Source organism: Gymnoscopelus braueri (assembly GCF_963280865.1).
Source record: "Gymnoscopelus braueri genome assembly, chromosome: 7".
Classification (NCBI taxonomy): Eukaryota; Metazoa; Chordata; class Actinopteri; order Myctophiformes; family Myctophidae; genus Gymnoscopelus; species Gymnoscopelus braueri.
Genome location: NC_137608.1, coordinates 40,848,961 through 40,871,109, shown reverse-complemented (window position 1 = coordinate 40,871,109; position 22,149 = coordinate 40,848,961). Strand labels below are relative to the sequence as shown.

At 41.0% G+C, this 22,149-nt stretch overlaps 1 protein-coding gene across 1 annotated transcript in view; it reads left to right on the top strand.

Moving 5' to 3' along the window:
• rasal1 (RAS protein activator like 1) overlaps window positions 1-21,048 on the top strand; it is a 28,596-nt gene extending 7,548 nt beyond the window's left edge. The window contains exons 6-21 of the mRNA XM_080433176.1: window positions 1,201-1,282; window positions 1,559-1,699; window positions 1,889-1,980; window positions 3,499-3,620; window positions 6,478-6,651; window positions 9,135-9,199; window positions 10,064-10,176; window positions 11,245-11,437; window positions 11,831-11,968; window positions 14,766-14,910; window positions 16,349-16,521; window positions 17,894-18,031; window positions 18,826-18,961; window positions 19,630-19,750; window positions 20,256-20,326; window positions 20,840-21,048. Coding sequence (XP_080289302.1) covers window positions 1,201-1,282; window positions 1,559-1,699; window positions 1,889-1,980; window positions 3,499-3,620; window positions 6,478-6,651; window positions 9,135-9,199; window positions 10,064-10,176; window positions 11,245-11,437; window positions 11,831-11,968; window positions 14,766-14,910; window positions 16,349-16,521; window positions 17,894-18,031; window positions 18,826-18,961; window positions 19,630-19,750; window positions 20,256-20,326; window positions 20,840-20,970 — 2,035 coding nt within the window. The 3' untranslated portion in view covers window positions 20,971-21,048. The remainder of the gene's footprint in view (window positions 1-1,200; window positions 1,283-1,558; window positions 1,700-1,888; window positions 1,981-3,498; window positions 3,621-6,477; window positions 6,652-9,134; window positions 9,200-10,063; window positions 10,177-11,244; window positions 11,438-11,830; window positions 11,969-14,765; window positions 14,911-16,348; window positions 16,522-17,893; window positions 18,032-18,825; window positions 18,962-19,629; window positions 19,751-20,255; window positions 20,327-20,839) is intronic.
• The last annotated feature ends 1,101 nt before the right edge of the window (window positions 21,049-22,149 follow it).

Genomic DNA, 22,149 nt, shown 5'->3' with positions numbered 1-22,149 from the left:
TGACCCTACTGACAGTAAGGATTGAGTGTAAGGTTTCATATGATCTAAAGATCTAAGTGAAAGGGAAAAAAAGAGAAAAAAGCCCCCCCCCCCCTTATTTTGAGCCCACTGTAACACAGTAAAGCTGCATTGCTATAATAAAGACTCCTCCTGCCTGGTGAAGATAATAACTAATGAAGTATCAGAAATAGCGCCATGCTCAGGGGCGGATCCTGGGTCCATGGGCTCTTGGGCCTGAGACTGTCTCAGGGCCCCAATGTGAACCCCAACAAATCATATCAGGGGTGTGGCACAGTGTGAATTAACACAGGAATGACCGTGACAACATATCAATAGTCCAGGTGTGTAAGGTGTTTAGTATAGGCTACTGTTATTTTTCAACCTCAGCTAATGAGACACGACATCAGTAGAATGAGTTTGAGAACAAACACCATGAGACAAAACACATACAATGAATTATTGTTTTGTCATTTGGAATGGAAAATGTGTTTGTCTCATTAGTAACAACAATGCAGCAGTAGTGAACAAAGGGAACTTTAGAAGACATCTCATGACAAACCACAAATCATTTGACAAGACTTCTCCTGCCAAGAGAAAGAAAGAAGGAACTGAAATCTCAGCCATATACAGTATGTATATGTTTAGCATACATGAAACTGGACAAAGTGCTGTCATCAGTATTTTATTTGTCTCAAAAACTGCACAGAGATGGTGAAGAAAGGGATTCAGTCTTATTTATGTTTTATTATATATGTTTAATTCAGATGGAATACTGCCTTAAATTAAGCTTTGTTTCGTTTTGTACACTGACGTTTTGACCTTAAAAGTGAATAATTGCTTTCAATGGAGACAGCAATGTCATCACTATCTCTGTCCTCACAACGTGTCACAGGCTCCTCCTGCTGCCTCTGCTTTTTAGTGCTCTCAGTGCCCCATCTGTCGGTCCCAGGCCAGTCTCTGTGGCTCTCTGACGAGGTGCTAATTAGTGTGTCAAATAGGGCTTATGTCTGTTATTCATTCATTCTGTGATGAGTGTGACTTAAGGTTGAAATAATGAGGTCAAAACACATGGGAGGATTTGTCACCTTGCAGAACCTAATTAAATGTTGTGAACCGGTAATTTGAGAAGGGTCTTTTTGAGCGTCACTGCGATAACAAGTGATATAGTAAGTGTTGACGTTTTCTTTTATCACATCACAGAGATTTGGCTCCAAGAGACATCTCTGGAACCTCAGATCCATTTGCCAAAGTCATCTTCAACAACCACAGCGCTGAGACCTCGGTGAGCTCTATACCATAATGCATGCTTGTATGAGGTGTTCTAAATAGAACCAGAAGTGCAAGGTTTCCCTCTATAATAGCTGTCTGTTTTGTCAATATGATACCTTGTAGCTCTGAACAAAACAGAAGGGATGCAATTATTATGCAATTACACAACTATATTATTATCATTACTATTATTATTATAAATAACTTTGGTCTCACAAATACATTATATTTGTGAGACCAAAGCAAGCTGATTAAATCTTTTTTGACTTGCAATACCCTTTTCATCTAGATCATTAAGAAAACCCGGTTCCCTCACTGGGGAGAGACTCTGGAACTAGACCTGGAGCCAAGGGAGCTCAGTGAAGATGGGATGGTTACTGTAGAAGTCTGGGACTGGGACATGGTGGGCAAGAATGATTTCCTGGGAAAGGTAAAGATTTATGAATCTCTACAATCCACCTCTGCAGCTGCTGCCCGTACAGTATTAATATGGATAAAATCATCTGTGTTGTCCTTAACTGAGAGGTCATTTGTGAATATTAGTGAACATTTTCAACAGAGACATGCTGTGCTCCCATTGTGGTTATTGGTTTGGGGTGCTTGTTGTTTCCTCCCATAGGTGGAAATTCCTTTTGCTTGCCTGCACAAGACACCTCTGTTGCAAGGCTGGTTTCGTTTGCTACCCTTGGGAAACAATGACGATGATGCTGGGTAAGGATTATGGATTATGGTGTGCTTGTTTGGTGTGTGTGTGTGTGCGTGCGTGTGTCTGTGCGTGCGCCTGTGCGTGCGCCTGTGCGTGAGCGCGTGCGTGCGTGTGGGCGTGCTTGTAATTGATGGATAGCTACAATCAATAGATAGGAGAGAGAGAGAGAGATAGATGTGTTTTTTATGTAATGAAGGAAAGCTGTTTTTAGGGTCATAACAAGGTCTCTGTTGACATGTGTTCTTGGAGATAATTTTAGAAGTACGGAGGCTGAGATTACAGCAGCGACACACAGTGTCAATGTGAAGCTAACCTCAGATGTTCGTTACAGAATGACTCATAGCTTTATGGGGGCGTTTATTTAAGGGATGACAATGCCCGGGTAAGGCCTGAAATAGAATAGGAATAGAGACCACCACCCTACACTCTACACATTTACTAAGCCACCCACTGACTTGACATTTATGGTGCTTTTATTGCTGCTAATTATCAGACGATTATGAGTGTCTCACCTTACAATGATATACAAATCTTGTGAGGTATAGTTTCAAATCAGAAATCACCCTCATCTTTAAGGGAAACACACAGACTATTAAAGCTTCAATCTTGAACTTATTTGAATATCAGTATTCATTCAAATTAAAACATTATTCTAACTAATCTGTATGGTAGAATATGATAATTAAAGGTAGGGTAAGTGATATTTATTTTGTTATAATAAGTGTTAAATCGCTCTACATTCTGATAGCACTCATTGAGTGTTTGTTCAGTAACAGGGGTCTCCCTATCGCTCCAGCTCTTAAGTAAATAGAAACTGCATTTTCAGGTCGGGATATTGTATCCAATCAGGAGAGAGAACTCACACAGGATACAGATAAAACAAGTGAAATTGGAAGTGATGACACAAAGAAATGAACAGAAACATTTGGAACTGTGACACTTTAAAATTGAAGCTGATAAATGGGTACTCTCTCCTGATTAGCTGGAATTGGCAACCCACCAGAAAATGTATTTTCCATTTATTAAAGAGCCGGAGAGACGGGCAGACCCCAGTTACTGAACAAACACTCTATAGCAATGATTACTTATACCTTTTAACTAAAACACTTTAAAAATATATCACTTACCCTACCTTAATCACACACGAAGGTTTTCCTGGAGCTCATTTGATTGGACAAACATCCATTGCCAAAATCTAAATACAACAGACAATGGTTATTATTTAATGTTAATGTACCATGACGATATAGACTAGAGCATTTGTTGTGTGTGCGCGTGTGAGAGCTGTACATACTGTATGTGTTGTTGGGCATGCTGTAGATAGTTCTACAGTACCTTTTCAAGTGAGCAGATATAATGTTTTTCTTCTTCGGTCATAGTCATCGCAGAAATGTGATAATCTTTAAAAATCTTTATCTGGAAAATAATTTTGAGGTTCCATACCAGACATTTTAAAGGAGCTGAACATCAGTGTGGAATCACAGATGAAGGGACCGGACTCATAGATGCCTTTCTCTTCACAGGGGGAAACTGGGTGGGTTGCGTCTGAAGGTACGTCTGGTGGAGGACTGTATCCTGCCCTCCATGTACTATCAGCCTCTCATTGACCTGCTGGTTGAGTCTGTCATCTCCCCTGCGGAGGTTAGTATCACTACTCTCCTGACAGTAAATAGGTCAGTAAAATGTCCGTAGTATTTCCTTTTAATGTATACTGTAGCAGGGAAACTGACAGAAAAGCTACACCAAGGACGCACTGATAGGATTCAGTCCTTATCCAAACAGAGGCACGCGCAAGTACAGAGACATGGAGTTTAACCGTTACCCCATCACTAGCCAAATTATATGCTCATAAAATGTGCCAAGCTTCAAGGGGTGGCTGGTGTTCTGTCGGTGCCAGGCACCGTGATCAACAATTTAGACAATCCCCTAGAATGTTGTATAATGCAGGCAGTGCACCGAGCAGAGATTCTTCACTTTCCATAATCACAGTGAGATTTGAGCTCACAACCTTCTCCTCTCAGCATGCTGCTGAGGCATTTACCATAATAGCACTCATATAGAAATAGATAGTTTATCATGGTTGTGCCCTAATGTACCCCCCCCCCCCCCCACACACACACACACACACAGACACACACATACAGTACACACATGAAAACATTAGTACACACGGTACATGCGAAAAATAACTTGAAATTGCAAACTGAATAAAAACTGAATTTAGATGAAAAATGCCTATTCATTACCAGAGGACAGCAGCAAATTTAGAAACCAGAAAAGCTAAACAGTCTAGACCAGTGGTTTTCAACCTTTTTCATGCTAAGGACCCCTAAATTGATATACATTTGGCCGTGGACCCCCATCTGAAAATGTTTTGTGCAAGGAACCCCAGAAGCAAAGATTTTAGTTAAAAATGTTCGCTTTAAAAAATATATATTCAAAGATATGCACACATTTTCAAGATTTTTCAAAAATAGCAGATCTGCAAGCTCATAGCGTGGCACTTGTAGATCTGCTATTTTTTTATAGCCAAAGCTAAGTGGTTAAAATGATTGTGACGCTATGTTAACTCATTTCGCTGGGGACCCCCTGGTACCCCCCCAAGGACCACTGGTGGTCCCCGGACCACTGGTTGCGAACCACTGGTCTAGAACCAGTCAAGCAAACTCATACATTTGTATAATTAAATATGAATGATAATGATTAATAGATAAGACCTAAGAATTCGGACTGATTAATGTGTTATAAAGTGGAATTTAACATGTTCACCTTTTTTAGCATGATTTGCATGATATCCTAAATTCTCAAACTAGACTACACACCCAATTTTTTTTCAGAGATTCTCATGTGTTCATTTATGTACATTGAAAGTGTACTCTACTTATTTGTGAGCACTAGTGACTTCATTTGCAATTTTTGTTCCTTCCTCTTCACACTCTGAAGACTTTTGAGTTGAGCACACCAGTTCCCTTGTTTCTAGCTAAAAACAGACTTATGAGGAGGAAAACAAAATGACCTAGCCTAGCTTTGTATTGAAATAGAGCAGCGCGGAGAGCAACTGTGGTTAGGGCAGGAGATAAATAATTGAGAGTAATTATGTAGGCATAAAAAAGGGCTCCTATGAAGGCAATCAGGCAGGTGCCCTGGCACTGGTAGTTTATCTCTACGAAAGTACTGGTCTCTGCATAGATAATGTCACATGGCCAGTAGGGGTGTCACAATACCAAACCGAACCACAGTACCGTACCGAACGGCCCGTACCAAACCGAATGGCTTACTTCAACGTCCTCAATAGTGAACAGTGAAATATCTTCTTCAGTGTTTATTTTTGTAAAAACCCACTTTGAAGGGAATGTGCAATGGAAAAGTTGAGCTCTTTAAAAAAAAAAAATGTTTCTATTATTTTAGTTATTGGAGAACTTGGTTTGCAGCGGTATTTTATTCATATTATTTCACCATACCGTACAGAGCCTACTCTGATTACTGTGGAATTAATAATCTCGCTATCAACACTGCAAACACTGCACACACCGCAAAGTGTATAAGTTCACTTACTTGTACCTGCTACCTGTGCTCGATTGTCATCATCACTTCTCTTTTTTTGCCTAAAAACAGGGCTTACTGTTGTTGCTTATTTACAAGTATCAGTGCCGTTTTCCTATAGCATGAGGGCACAGTCACACATAGGTGTCTGAAGGGGAGTAGCCAGTGTATTCCAAGATGTCAAATGTGTCAATTACCAGCAGTGCCAATTTGCTGGTTTGTACAGTACTGGTTTGAGTTATGTTGGACTGGTTGGCTCACTGAAAGAAAAGTACAAGCGAAAAGCCAGCCAAGTGGGGTCAACCACACGCTTGTTTCCTATTGCTTTACGTCCGGTCAAGGTTCACCTCAAGGTTCAAGGTTCATAGGTACATAAGAGTAAAACTTATTTTTGTTTGACCTATGTTAAACTCCACGTGTTGAACGAGATGAATCAATGTGCCGCAATGGGAAGCTCCACCCCTTCGCTCCCAGAGAATGGAAGTGAACGGGATGAGGCTGTTTCTCTGTGTGACTGTGCCCTACTAGTTTTTTTCACTGTGCTTATATTATGGTCCGGTATGTTTCATGATTTCTGTAGCTTGCAACCATACGCTGGAATGGCAAGCTCCACTCCTGGTGCCTTATCATAGGCATCTATGATGCACCCATCTATGATGCGTATGATGTAGTGGATTCCTTGTTGTAGTCATTCAGTCTATTTATTTTATTGATACACAGTACCTTGGACCCTGATTGTTGTTACAAGTACGGTCGCTAGTCTGAGGTACATGTATTGCTGGATTCTCTCTGGAGTCCATAACCTTCTTCAAGTGTGCTCTCTATTCCAGATTGAGATCTGAAGATATACAATGTACAGTTAGAGTCTATAATGTCTATGTCTGTCCCAGGGTACTATGTAAAAGAAAGGTACGTCCCCCTTGTCAGCATTCTATTGTGTTAAGTGAATGTTGCTATAGTATTCCAATCCTCCCTGCAGGTAGACGATAGCAGCCCACTGACTATGTTGGAAGAGGTGACGACTGTTGAGAGCCGCCAGGATGTGGCCATGACCCTGGTGAAGATCTACCTGGGCCAGGGCCTAGTAGTGCCATTTCTGGATTACCTCAACACCCGGGAGGTCAACCACACTAGTAAGACTCACTAATGGGTTGTTTAAAGGTTCGATGACATTCATTTTCACTTTTTTATTTTCAATGTTTTATTTGGGGTTTTATGACCTCAATTACACCCAAAAAACCTGAACTTAAAACATTCAGTGGATTTTCTGTGGTCTGGGGTTTTCTGAATAATTAGGCTGAAAAGTAATCTGAGCTTGGCCCTTCGACAGTGAGGTCACAGTCGATTAATCCCGCCCACTCTCCTCCTCGCCCCTCCCCTCCCCTATCCTTTCCTTTGGGGGGGGGCGGAGCAGAGGCGATGATTGACAGGCAAAATCCCTCACCAGCGACACCCGCAGGCAAAGATTTCTTTTTTCATTGCAGTTGAAAAGGCTTTAGAAATGTGAGAGAAAAACACCTGCCATGGATCACTGGAATGGAATTTTCACTTAAAACTTTTTGTACACTTTTGAAGGACCAGGACAAAGACTTTGAATGTGGTGTAAAAGTGAATGTCATTAAACCTTTAAACTGTTGCCAATTTGACCAACGGTAGCCTAATAGCTTTTTGATATAATGTGAAAGCTTTTCAAGTGGGATGTTAGGACATTTTCATGGGAAAGCTCAGAATTGAAAAGTGTGGAGATCGAGTTTATTGTCAATTTCAATGAAAAAGGCTTTGTGACTCAATACCTCACTGACAAACTGTCTAAAAACAGCTGTGGTTACACAATACACATTATGCGTAACATCTATGTTCATATGAGTCAGTGTTAATGAGTGGGAGGACCCCACTCTCCTATTGTTCCTCCACAATCATGAGACTGCTATATATATATATGCTGGTATTTCAGAGTTCAGCATCACAGCCATGTAGGCAGTCCTATATTTACCAGACCAAGGCCAATTATTCAGTGTGGTATTAAGTTTGTTGCCTCCGCACCACCGTTCCGTGGTCTTAGGGGTTTGCTGGTGTACTTTGAGATAAGAAGTATCGCGCCTAAGTTTCCATAGCAACTCCATATGCTCCAAACAGGTGCTGGATGATCATGAGATCAGAATAGATGCTGGTAACAAGCAGTCATTAATCTGGGGCACAGAGGCATGGTGAAAACCAATAAAAGAAACCAATAAAAGAAACATTATGGGCAGATTGGGCACTGCTGCACTTGCAGGCCCGTATCCATAAAACTGACACTGCTCTGACATGAAAGCACAACTTTTCCCATATGTTAAACCACATCCAAAACAGTTTGCATGGCAACTACATTCTATCTCCATGGTTACATCAGTTGCTATATCCCATCAGATAAGATAAGACCTTTATTGATCATGCGAGGCAAATTCATACGCCAAAGACAGCACAGCAGTTAAGATTCAGGTTACAGGGTAAGAAAAAAACATTACCGTAGATACAGCATGATAGAAAGAAATCACAATTCAGTGCAACACCATCAATAATTGTCAATAGTCTTTACAATATCCAACATACAATATACAAAATAAAAACACTGTACACCCTCATGAGTGCTTTCATAGTGCAAGACAAAGGAAAAATACGAGAGAACCCACAGATGAATGTCTATATTAGTGTCCATACTGTACTGTTGTTTTCCGATAAATTTGTCTATTGAGCGAGCCAAGCAACCATCATGTGCCTTAATATACATCTTAGACATACATCTGTCTAAGTATATTGGTCGTCCCCACGGGGAAGATTCATCTACAGTATCATTACCCCTCCTGCTAAACCTTCCCACAATCTGAGTGGGTCGTCCATGATAGCGTCCAGCTTCCTCGCTATGCGCACCTTCATCTCCTCCTCCACCCCGTCCAGGGAAGCCCCAGCGAGGTAGGCAGCCTAACTGACCAGCCTGTTCAGGTTGCTTGTAACCTGAACATTAATGTAACCAGCATTACATTAATTCCAGCATTAATGTAACCCCCCAGCATGCAATCGCAAAGAAGCGAGAGCTAACCATTACGGACTGATAGAACGAACATCTGCAGCATCCACACACACACACACACACACACACACACACACACACACACACACACACACACACACACACACACACACACACACCGAAAGGACATCAGCCTCCTCAGAAAGAACAATCTACTCTGGCCCTCGCTGTAGAGGGCATCAGAGGTATCAGTCCAGTCCAGTTGTTTGTTCAGGTGTACTCCCAGGAGCTTGTAGCTATCCACGATCTCAACAACCTCCCCATGAATGACACTAGAGACCAGAGAACCATGGTTATATCAGTTGTATCTGTAACGGTTTAGTTAAGTTGGCAGCAAAGCATAGGTCAGTGAAGGTTTCGCTTGTTTCAGACTCTCTAAAGCAGCTAATTATTGATAAATAAATACATTGCCAACTAAACAAAATAAATGTAATGTATACATGAGACAATTGGCTAACAAAATGAGCTCATTGAAACAAGAGGTTTTGTATATAAACAGGCCTTATTGGCTATTTAACACAATGCTCTTTAACTCTCCTCTAACAGCTGATCCAAACACCTTGTTTCGCTCCAACTCCCTTGCCTCCAAAGCCATGGAACAGTTCATGAAGGTGGGTTGCTGTGTCAAGCATTCAATGTCATCATGTTACTGCGCATTGTTGGTTGATTCGTGTCTCATCATTTTATATCCTCTATGTGTCCTCGGTCAAGGGTAGAGAATGTTGTTTCCATCATGTTTTTGTGCTCATGTTGACACTTGCGTACAACATGTATGCCTTTGCTCTGATTGTTTTGTTCTTGCTCTGCGTGATTTGATTTGATTTGATGTAATCAGTTAGAAATGACTCGATTAGAACTTTATAATCAGTAATGTGATCCGTTGGAATAGTAAACATTTGTAATGAATTTAATTGCACTCAATTACCTTTGGATTACCCCCCTTTTATAGCCTGAAAATCGTAATATTCAACAAATTATGAAAGCGTTTTTACTTGATCTCTGCCTGGTGGAGATTTGCATTCACCCCTGTCTGTCTGTGTGTCTGTTTTTCCACAGTTAATCTTGCAAATGACTAGATATTTGTTGTGCAGTTCAAATCAGTCAATGACAACTATGTCATTTTTGTGAATTTATAATCGCAGAGCAATCGTCCCTTCAAGCTATGGATCGGAATTAGCCAATCGGGTGCCTGTCCGTCCAGCTTATGGGATCAATACTAACTAGCTAATTACAATGCTCCCGTCCCACTGGCTTATGGGATAAGCCAGTACTAGCCACTAGGTCACTGTATATGTTTGGTACAGTACTTTCATGTATTTCACTACTATTTCACTGTATTTTAATGTGAAAAATATATGACATGTAATCCATTGGGCCTGTACTCACAGTCACTTTGCATGTGGAATTTCAGTGTGACAGTGAAGAGATGGAACTGTACTAGTCTTAAACATGTTGTGTCACTGTTTCACTGTCAGGCTGTCGGCATGCTTTACCTGCATGAGGTTCTGAAGCCCATCATCAACCGCATCTTTGACGAGAGGAAGTACATTGAGCTGGATCCATGTAAGATCGAAATGAACCGCTCCAGGTAAAGAAACGATCTAAAGATAGCTCTGCTGGACCACAGGCAGTCCCAGTTATTTTCTGAGCTGCGACCATTTTCGCCAATGTCTTATCTTGTACCAACAAATAACAAAAGTGGAATTCTTTCTCACAAATTAATAGAGTTGTACATTTGGCATAGAACATGGTACAAATGATGGAAAGGAAAGGTTCTGCCTTCAGAGGAAGACATCAATGTGAAGAAATGAAAAGAAAAAAAGAAGAGAATGTGAAAATGAGGGGAAGGCGGTTGCCAGGCAACTAGAGTGAGCCCCCTGAGATGCCTATCTCTGACACACAGGGATATCCAGGATCTAACATGTACTATTTCTACAGTATCTGACTGACAATATGTGATCTGTCTCCATCCACACTCCTCACATTTTCACTCGCCACTCACCTTTGTTTTTCCCTCCTCATGGTTTTTAAATGAATATTTTTTCAGCTATTGTTTGAAATACCATTTTGTTGTGTGTATAGGCATTATCGCCTTTTTTTTTTAGCTGACCGTGACACGCCATGATCATAATAATCATGGCAGGTCCCGCACTTTTCAGCTGTTGCTTCATTGCTGGGAAAATCATGATTAAGGCATGTCATTTTATACATTTAATAGGTTGTCTGTGTTTTTCTAGTAGAAAAATCGATTATTTGATCAATATTCATTGATCAATATTCTGCAAATCTTGATAGTTTTAAAGTTAAAGATTTTTGTCAGTGAATTTTGCATTCACTGCCAAAATAATGACTAGTATTAGCATTCAGAAATCTCAAAGCGATAGTAAAATGGAATCCATTATGAAAATTAACAACATAAATTGACACCTCGTAATACTTATTTTAGCATCATATAACATACAGTACAGTAGTACAATGAATATGAAAAGTAATTACTCTTGTGCATGTAGTTACTATGCTATACTACTATTTAGAGTTTGGATACAGGCCCTATAATTCAATGTGGACTCTGTTGACGTCAGAATTCTCAGAATTCACAGTAGAGTTCCAGAAACAGTGAAACAGCGTTTCTGTCTCCGTGTCTGTTTCTGTGAAGGCGGATATCATTTAAAGGCGCTGTGTCTGAGGCCGAGGTGCGGGAGAGCAGCGTGGAAATGCTGCAGGGCTATCTGTCCAGCATCATCGAGTCCATCGTGGCCTCAGTGGTCCAGTGTCCTCCTGTCATGAGGGTGGCCTTCAAACAGCTGCACAAGCGGGTAGAGGAGCAATTCACCGAACCTGAGAATGAGGTCAGTACTTGGTGTGGAGAAAAGATGCTCTTACATTTCTGATCCAATAACGGTTTTGTATTTCTATTGATTCATCCTACACAGTAAGATTCTCAATGTTATTTTAACTCTCAGTGTTATAAATGGATGCATGTAATGCTGAGGATTTTACCGTGCACATACTATATACTCTTTAAGGTGTATTTATTCATATAGGCTTAGATTGAGTGCAACTAACTAATTGTCACGGGCAAAAGTCAAACCCAAACTACATAAAATGGATGAAACAAGTACTTATTTGTCTATATTTACCTATAATAGAGAAGTACTAGATATAGTGAAATCATAGCAGAATATTTTCTTTTTTTTCTCCATTCATTCACTTGTGTATCCTGCCCTTTCTTGTTTTAACAGGATGTGAAGTATCTGGCAATCAGTGGGTTCTTTTTCCTGCGTTTCTTTGCTCCTGCCATTCTCACACCAAAACTGTTTCACCTGAGGGACCAGCATGCAGACACACGCACCAGCAGGACATTACTGCTACTGGCCAAGGTACGATGCATACTAACACACATGCGTGCACGCACGCACGCACACTTGCATGTATGCATGCACACACGAAACAGTCCACTCCTTCAGTACAGCACAGTACTGATCTATATTTATCAAGCATCTCAAAATCACTCCTATAGGAATCTCTCTGATAGTTTGACTGGGACTAAAAATACTCTGGCTTCAGAGTAGGCCATAAGAGGTATTCATGAAGCTTCCTACAACCACATTAATTTTAGAAATGAATAAACAGCTTTACATGCCCCCAGAGATGCAAACAACGCTCTCCCTCAGTGAGCTCCACAGAGAGCCCTGTGTGAGTGGCATCTGCTGCCTGCCGCTGCCCCCTCCCCACTTTTTTTTCTGTAAATATATATATAATTGCTTTTAGTGTTGTTGCTGATATATATGTCAAGATGATGAATTGAGGGAGCGCAGTCGGTAGCACTGTCGCCTCACAGCTAGAAGGTCCCGGGTTTGATTCCCGCCGGGGATGCTGTGGTCGCTGGGGGAGTGTTCTCTCCTCCTCGTCATCAGTGCCCATACCCTAGGTGTGGTTGGCGAAAGGGCCTTTCTGTGTGGAGTTAGCATGTTCTCCCCTTGTCCCCTAGGGTAGGTAGTAGGTACCCTCACAAAAAACATGCAGTAATCCTGGTCTCTATACTGCCTCCCCCTGGTCAGCCGATGCGCTTGACGGAGGGGAAATGGAACTGGTGGGAATAACGTGTTCCTTCCACGCGCTACATCCTACCGGGGAAACTCCCCCCTGTCAGGTGATAAGAAGCGGCCTGCTCACTCCTCATGCTTTGAAGGAAGCATGAGCTCAGTTTCGGGGCTCTCCCCAGGCTGGCAGAGGGAGAGTAGCGCCCAGGATTACGAGCTTTGGCAAATGGCACTGGGTGAAAAAATGGGTTACAAAAATCGTGGGAGAAAAAGTAAAATAATGGTCATGAATTGATCACAATGGAACCCCCCCCCCCCCCCCCCCGCTTTTTGTGTTATCCTTTTTGCATCGTTTTTTTCTTTTTTAACTGTACTGCCGCTGTTGACAAAGTATTCAATCAATCAATCAATCCAGTCCTGCATGTGCACAGTGTAGGTGTATATGAGCTTCTCTGCATTTTATATAGAGGCCATCAACCTAGTCTCTATGTCATCAAAAAAAGTTCTGCAGCTGACGCAGTGATGTATTCAAGTCCATTATTCATTTGAACCAGTGGGATGAACACACAATACTTCTTACATTATCAGAACAGACTGCAGTGTCTCCATCCAAGTTGACTGCCAGTGATAATAAATACAGTACTGAGCCGTATATAGCCATTGCCATCTGCTTGTCTCTTCTCTTGCAGGTTCTCTATAGTTCCTGCACAAGAAGCTAGTGAATATTGGCGAGGCTACCAAATAAAAAACTAATTATTTGAAAGTGCAGTTTTAATATTAAATACCATTATATTAACATAGCAGTCCTATTTTAAATTTAGTTTAATCATTTAAACATTTTGGTAAGAAAAGTATTATTAGGTTATAGCTAATTAAAAGAACATTCCACCTTAGCACGTACCTCTAAAATATACCATACTCCGATCTACTTCTCAGCATAATCAGTAAATAAAGAATTGGCAGCTATGATGGTGTCGATGTCTTAAACATGAAATTTAAATGTAAAAATAAAAGGAAGGAAAGACCCCATTCCTTCCATAATTATGTACGTATACAGTATTGTTCCCTGCTGCTGTGTAGCATTGATGTGGTAGCTGTCCGTGGTACTGAAGTCCTGTTGCCATGGGTCCCCTACACACAGACAGGGAACAGTCTATTTTTACCTCTATCTGTGCTGTGACCAGACTGTGGTTCAAAGGCGAGCATCAGAGGAGCATATATGGAGGGACTTCCTTCTTGCCCTAAGCCAGGTGTGGGCTGGACAAAGCGGGGCTCACAGCATGCCTGCCCCCAGGGGGATGCTTTTTGATCTCAAACTTTGAGAGAGATAGCCAAGATTGAAGCAAACAGTCCATTGGCACTCAAATGTCGAGTTCTCACTCAATGCAAAATGATCATGATCAATGTCAGTTAGTAACAGCAAGGCTACTTCTTAACGAATGAACTTAAAGAAGATACTAGAGCACTCGATTCACTTCAATGCTTTAATAAGTGACCAGAGCCAGACAGCTATTGGGATGGAGTAGGGTATACAGTAACCTTTCACATGCATCTTCTTTGGGTTTCGTCATGAAGAAGTGGCCCAGAGAGAGCACTAACTTCCATTTGGGGAATGGCTGAAGCGCAGGAGACCCCGTCAACATTGTCAGTTACTATCAAGTTAGGGCCTCTGTCATGGAATTCTTGATCAATCACTTATTGATGAGGCAAGAGGAGTCGGAGACAATATTCAAGGTGGTGATGGATATGCTTTAATAATACAGTACAGTACATGATATTCGGTGGTACGGTAGTTCTGCCAACGAACACAGGGATCAGACCATAGTTATACTCTAGCTGCTGCAAGGACAAGCTGAAATATAACAAGACAGGCTGTACCAAAACAATAGCTATCAGGTCTAAGTGGGACATCTTGGCTCCTACAAGCTGCAAAACATCATATCATATATCATAAGGCACAAGATGAACAACACAAGGTACTTGGAGTGAAGGTTAAATAACCATAATAACAATATAATATGTTCTCCCACAATTCTTCCTCACCTCCAATATCTATTCCCACTGCAAATGGAGAGTTTGTTTGTCAAAGACATAAAGTGCTTTGTGAAAGCGGTTGTTCCTTTGTGGTTGGCAGGCGTTACAGAGTGTGGGGAACCTGGGCGTTCAGCTGGGTCATGGAAAGGAACAGTGGATGGCGCCCCTCCACCCCATCATCCTTTGCAGCGTAGCCAAAGTCAAAGACTTTCTGGACAAGCTCATCGACGTAGATCACAACAGTGGTAAGATACATGGTTGCGAAGGAAAAGGGAAAGGGAGTATTTTCCGAAACTGAGACTGAAAATTGCTTTTAGGGGAGCTGTTGGGGGTTAAGAGTCTTGCTCAGGGACACTTCAACATGAATACTGGGCAAACTGGGGGCCCAGGGGTCCTTGGGGGGGTTCCAGGGGGTCCCCAGCAAAATGTGTTAATCACAATCATTTTAACCACTTCAACCTTTTATACTTTGGCTATTCAAAAATAGCAGATATACAAGCTCATAGCGCAGCACCGAGTGCCGAGCTATGAGCTTGTAGATCTGCTATTTCTGAAAAAAGGTAAACATTTGTGCAAATCTTTTAATATATATATTTTTAAGCAAACATTTGTAACTCAAATCTTTGCTTCTGGGGGTCCCTGGAACAAAATATTTTGAGATGTGGGTCGCGGCCAAATACATATAATTTTGGGGGTCCTTGACATGAAAAAGTTTGAGAACCACTGCTCTACCCACTCAGCTACAGCCACCTCATACTGTACTGTACAGTGTACATCACTAAACTGAACGCTAACCGCAAAGTTCAGAGGTTGCTGCCATAGAGCTTAGCTGCGGCCTCGCTCACCACCTGTCAGCGTACAATAGCTGCCAGGTGTTAGCGTGATTACACTGTCACTCACTGCCATTAGTGGAATAAAATGGAACAATAGCCCAGTGGTGAAATATTAATAACCAAGTGGAGGCATGGTAAAAGGGTAACATGGGTACCAGGGCCGGACAGGGTGTCGGAGTGAGTAGTCGTCTGCATGTACGCACCAGAGCAGGTTGTACTGTGCCTTTCTTGCTGTCATGTGTCAGTGAGTCTATTGTTGTGAATCATCTCAGCTCTCTGAAATATCATGTTCCAGTCTCCTTGTGCCATCACACCCACGGTTCTCCCTGAAAGGCCAGTTTGACATTTAATGCTCTTCTGGTGGATTTGTTATGCAGGAGTGGATGTTTGTTGTTCTGGGTCTTCAAAGGTGTCCTTGATCCGATGAAGGCAGCATCAATCGTGAATGATAAAAGTAATGAAATCCATGCGTTGCAATTTGACATTGCAACAGTCAGTATGCTGTTTGTTTATTCTCACGTTAGCACTGTTACAGCTCCATCTTGTGTCTACATTGATAAACGTCATTGTATAAGATGATATATGTATTTCTACACCATTTTAAAAAGGTCACACTTACTATTAGATAATGATTGATAGCACAGCATTAAATCAAATTATAGCAGCTGTGAAAGGATAATTAACAGTTTTTATTAAAAATTGTCTCAACGCTGTGAGATGTGATGCATTGTTAGCTTGTAGATCTGCAATTTTCACTACTTTTGTGTATTTTTCATCTATGATGAAGTGCCCAGAATAGGAACGACAGAGTTAATGTGGTTAACATTCTCTGTATGAATGTCTGCTGCAGTGTCCGAGGTTCCTCAGAGAGCTGTGTTCCTGCCTTCAGTCACGGTGAAGGAGGGCTACCTCCATAAACACAAGGCAGAGGGCTCCCAGCTCCTATCCCGCTTTGCCTTTAAGAAGCGCTACTTCTGGCTGACCAGTGAGACTCTGTCCTACGCAAAGACCCCTGACTGGCAGGTAAGACCACTGATAAGACAAGCTGTTGAGAACTGTCTTTGTGATAGGGAATGCTAAACTAATCCCAGCCTCTGTGACAGTGAGTCACTTCACTCACACTGCTGGTATGTTTCTCCATACAACCCAATATTTAGGACTTAATTATTTTGGCCTAGTTTTAGTTGTTGCCATTAAAAAAAAAAGAATTTGTGCTGGTCAAATAGTGTCTTCCGGCATCCCTCTTAGGCATCCCGCTGTGGCTGGCAGATTACAAAGTTATTTCTTCGACTTAGTAAAAAATGCAAATTACTTGACTGTCTGTTATGTAAACCCAAGATGGACGAGGAAACAAAAGATGACTCATCCATTATTACTGAGTAATATGTCCTCTGATTATGTACTGGCTGGTGTGTGTGTGTGTGTGTGCGTGTGTTTGTGTGTGCGTGCATATGTGCGTGCATGTGGACTGTCATTAGGGGGGGGGCTCTTCAAATAGCTTTTGATCATCATCTTGCCATTTCAAGGAAACATTTCAATCATCCATAACACAGTCTAATTCATTTGTTTCAATGTATTTGTTTCCGTCCTTGTAAGAACATCATTAGGGTGGAAGATATTACCATGTGGTGTCCAACATTGTGATAATTAGAGCGAGAGAGATACAGTGTAAATGAGAGAGAGAGAGAGAGAGACAGACATACAGACAGAAAGAGAGAGGGGGGGGGGGGGGGGGGGTATGCTGGCCAAAGCTAGTCTGTCTGGTAAAAGCTTTCTCTCTTTGAGCCCATCCTTCCTTTGTGTGACTGGTATAAAGGCTAGCTTCATTGAAGGCTGTGGATATTCGTACTAACATTGCAAATCAGACTGCAGACAATATCCTGGTCTGATCCTCCAGACTCAGTGAGGCGGGGCCCCCTGTGGAAGTGGCTGATTTACACTTTAAAGTAGCCTTATTCTGCCATGCGGCTCCCAACCATGCCTCCTCTCCTTCTGTATCTGCATACTACAATTTGAACTCAGTTTAAATTTAATTTTGAGAGTGTACAAAATGTTACAAGTTACAAACCGATAAATTAACGGTTTCTGTTTGCTTTTGCAAAATCGTTGCAGGTTGTTGTAGCCGTTCCATTAATTTGCTCTGGGCACAGAGTAAACAAACATTGTCCAGCGTTTTTTTTTACGCTGGTGGACTTGGCTATGTCTGAGAATATATATGGCAGCATGGTTTTGGCTCAAACCTTCGTCTTTAAACCACCTAATGCACTCAAAATCTGCAGTGTTATTGGTCCGTGTTGTTTATAGTCTTCTTGACCCACTGATTTGTATTGCGGTGTGTGTGTGTGTGTGTGTGTGTGTGTGTGTGTGTGTGTGTGTGTGTCTTGAATGGTTGCAGGTGCGCTCCTCCATCCCTATTCAGTGCGTGTGCGCGGTGGAGAGGGTGGATGAGAACGCCTTTCAGCAACAGAATGTGATGCAGGTCGTCACCCAGGACAACGACGGACAGCTGCACACAATGTACTTCCAATGCAAGGTATCCTTCTACAGCATACGTATATACTGACACTGTGCCTGCCTGGCCCTCTGCCGTAGCCGAGTGGGTAAGGAGCCTGTCCCGGAATTGGAAGGTCGTTGGTTCGACCCTTGGCTCACCCAGTTTATGTGTTGAAGTATTCCTGAGCAAGACACTTAACCCCTAACAGCTCCCCACCGTGCGCTCATCTGAGCGGCCATCTGCTGGTTGAATGCAGAAAAGCTATTTCCCAGTGACCATTAAAATCATCCTTTGGCTTCATGTATTTATTTATTTTAATATATACAGTATACTATTTATTACATACTGTTTTGTCACAGAAATCTCACTTTTTCTTCACCTAGTACCTTGTTTTCCTGATAAAAGTTACAGACATATTCAAAATGGGATGGGATTCTTCATGGCCACGGTTTTTGTTTTGAATGTGGATATTTTTACACTTTTTAAAGTGCAATATTTATGCATTTTATTTGGCCCCCACGTAGAGTCCTGGAAGTATTTCCTTCAGGCGTGAATATATTCAAAAAACTATGCTCCATAATGTTACATTGATGACATCGATTTACAGACATCCCCCGCAAACAAATGAGAGACATTGTTGTGATTGATATTTGGAGTAGCAATATATTACATGAATACAGAGTATACATTTTTACTATGTGACTATTACTATTTATCATAATTTATCATAAATTGTTTTTTCAATCTGACTTCAATGACGGCTACAGATCTGGTCTAGACTAGAGAGTATATCATTTTTTATAGTGGCTGCAGTGACATGCTTGTCTTTGTAGAATGTGAATGAGCTGAACCAGTGGCTGTCAGCCATCAGGAAGGCCAGCATTGATAATGAACGGATGCTGCCCTCCTTCCACCCTGGGGCTCATCGCAGTGGCAAATGGACCTGCTGCCTGCAGGCAGACCGCACTGGTAAGGCTGGGGAATTGTTATACACAAGTATAACTCAACTGGACATTTGAGTTGACTGAACATTTGACACTAGACAGTTGCAATGATAAAGTCCAGCTCCAACAGCAAAAGCACATGTACTGTACTGTAGGCTTGTCGGCAAAAAGTTGGTAGAAGATGCCAGATTTAGTCGGATGCTCCCTGGAGGCCAAAGCTTTTATGAGATCCTGATATTTGTGCACTGTAACCTAGCCTTGACATCATCATTTGACCATTTATCTAATGTGGCTTGTGTTCAGCTGTGTTAGTTAATACTCCTACCTTTTTTTTTAGATGTGTTGTTTGTTGCAAAAAAAAAATACCCTGTATTGTAGCACTTTGAGATTTGTTTTAAATGTAAAGTGCAATATAAATCAAATGTATTATTAGTATTATTATACAATTTGCATTGTCTACTCTCGGTATAAATATACTCATTATTTATGGTAAAACTTTACAAATTGTATACAGTAAATGCATAACATTTACTGCACTGGGCCATTATTTGGTAATCTCTTGACTCTAATCTTCTGCTTGGCAACACAAAGTCAAAAATCATCTACACACACTTGGTGATGAGAGTGATTATAAATCTGATTGTAATTCTGATCGGTGTTCTGATCAGTGTTCAATTACACGTCTTTGCTCAGTTTCAGGGTGCAGTCGAACCCACTCTGCCGTGACCTTGGGAGACTGGAGTGACCCACTAGATCCAGATGTAGAGACTCAGACCATCTACAAACAGCTTATCCAGGGCAGAGACAAACTCAGGTTGGAGTGAGAGATAAGAGCTAGACTCCCCTACAAAGAATTTGTTGTAGAATTGAGTTATGAGTTGTTATTATTATTATTATTATCAACATTTGTGACAGACATTAAGGTTAGACGAGAACCAGCATAAAAATTATAGTCCCGCCAAATTATAGTCATTAACAGAAGTAGATAGTTTATAGCTGAGTAATATTTAAACATATAAGTATTGCTATGAATCCTCTTCATGACCTTAAAAATCGGTTACAACTCCTTTTTAGAGCAGTGTGGTAAACTATGATTCAGGATGCAGTTAGCTTACTTGACACTAGAGGTCTCTGTTGCAACACCGAGATGTTGCGCCATTCTGACGCTGATGTTTCCTGACACTACAGCGCTTCAAGTCGATATTAATCTAATCTTTTAACAGAAAAAATGATACATAACAATCCTGCCCTTACAAGTTTGAACGATTATTCAGGCTCCTTGTGATCTTAAAATGTACGTTCTTTACCGATAACTGTAGGAATAAATATCTGGAGATGCCAGATCCTGACATGGAGGAAGAGAAGAGAATCAATTCTGCCATACATCCAGGTGAGCCACCAGCTGCTGTCAGAGGATTAAAGGCAGAAATAGAAGGGAAAACATTTTGGGAATTCTAATAGCCCTCTGTCTGTCTGTCTGTCTGTCTGTCTGTCTGTCTGTCTGTCTGTCTGTCTGTCTGTCTGTCTAATACAGTATTATAAATCATACATTATCGTCATAAACTGTATACTATCTATATACATTATATACAGTACTATATACATTGTGTGTGTGTATATATATATACATATATATATATATATATATATATATATATATATATATATATATATATATATATATATATATATATATATATATATATACACAGTATGAACTGTATACACACTGATGTGATACGCCCATATATGGGCACATCAGTCGGATATATATACCTCTAGTTAAATATAAACCTGTATTTTAAGTGACCATTGATTGTTCTTATTCATAGTTCTAATTAAACCTTTCATGTGGACACACCTGTATTTTACTCTCTCCGCTGGATACTTCTTCCTGTCCCAGATGGAGCAGAGTCCACCGTCCAGCTGCTCAGACCCAGTCAGACTGTTGCTGCCCGCCTGTTGGGCGTAATCAAAGACCTAGAGAAAGCCCATGCCAGCTTCCAGTGCAGGGAGAGAGAGGACGCTATCTAAAGCTGTCTTATTCTGACGCCCTAGATCAGTTCTCAACCTTTTCAGGCCGTGACCCTCCAAAAGAATCATTTTTGAACTGGGGACCCCCCACCCTGACAAGCACTTGGAATTGTAGGAGTTGAGGCATTCCATTTTGTTTGACTCGGTTCCACAGATAAATATTGCAGATCTACAAGCTCACGCGAGGCGTTGTGAGCTTGTAGATCGGCTTATTTCAATATTCTTAGATTATTTGACAATTTGGCCAATTTGACTAGTTTTCTATTTTCTTTTTTGGAGGTACCGGTATATATATATTTTTTTGGAGGTACCGTTATTAAAAAGGTCTTAAAAGTCCTTAAACTGTCACTTCACTGTCATCTGGACCCCCCCAAAATCATTTGGGACCCCCCGACCCACAGGTTGAGAACCACTGCCCTAGATAATACCTGTCCTGGTAACAAGCAATTAGGATCCACGCATGTATCATAAGCCTAATTTATACTTTGGCACAAAAAATTTTTTAACAACTGATTTTCGGTGAGCAACACCATGGCACAACAATGTATAAATCAGGCTTAAGGAAGGAATGGTGTCTTTTAATGTAATTGAATAGAAGAGACTCACAGATTGCTAGTGATATGAAGACGGTAACCCCATCCAGTCCTTTGTGAAGGATGTGTGTCTGGAAAAATTGTGTATTCTTTGAGTGTACCACCATTTCCATCAGTGGAGACACTACTTGCTGTATGGTACTTTGGAGGTGAAAAAGGTATTGCTGAAGATTTTTGTTTGTTTGATCTGATCTGATTTTATTCATTTTTTTAAATGTAGATAACAAGCAAACATGCTGCATGTCCTGCATCCGCTTGTTGTGAAATGTGAAACAAAGAAAGAATTAAGCTTTTTATATTTTGAGATATTATACAGGATTTTATGCAATCAGTTTGTTGTAGTGCAATCTACAGTACCTGAATGTATGCCATTTTGATATTGCTTTTATTGACGTTTATTGATGTTTTGTATTGAAATAGTGGTCTATTAATTTATGTTGCCACTACAGCCACAATGTAGCAATGACGATAAGTGCATAGGTCATGTTACTGTCTGTAATATCCTGGGTGATACCTTCGTAAATGTTTTTAAAATAATGGACCACATGCCATGATATTATTTAGCCTGTAATGGAGGCTATATTTC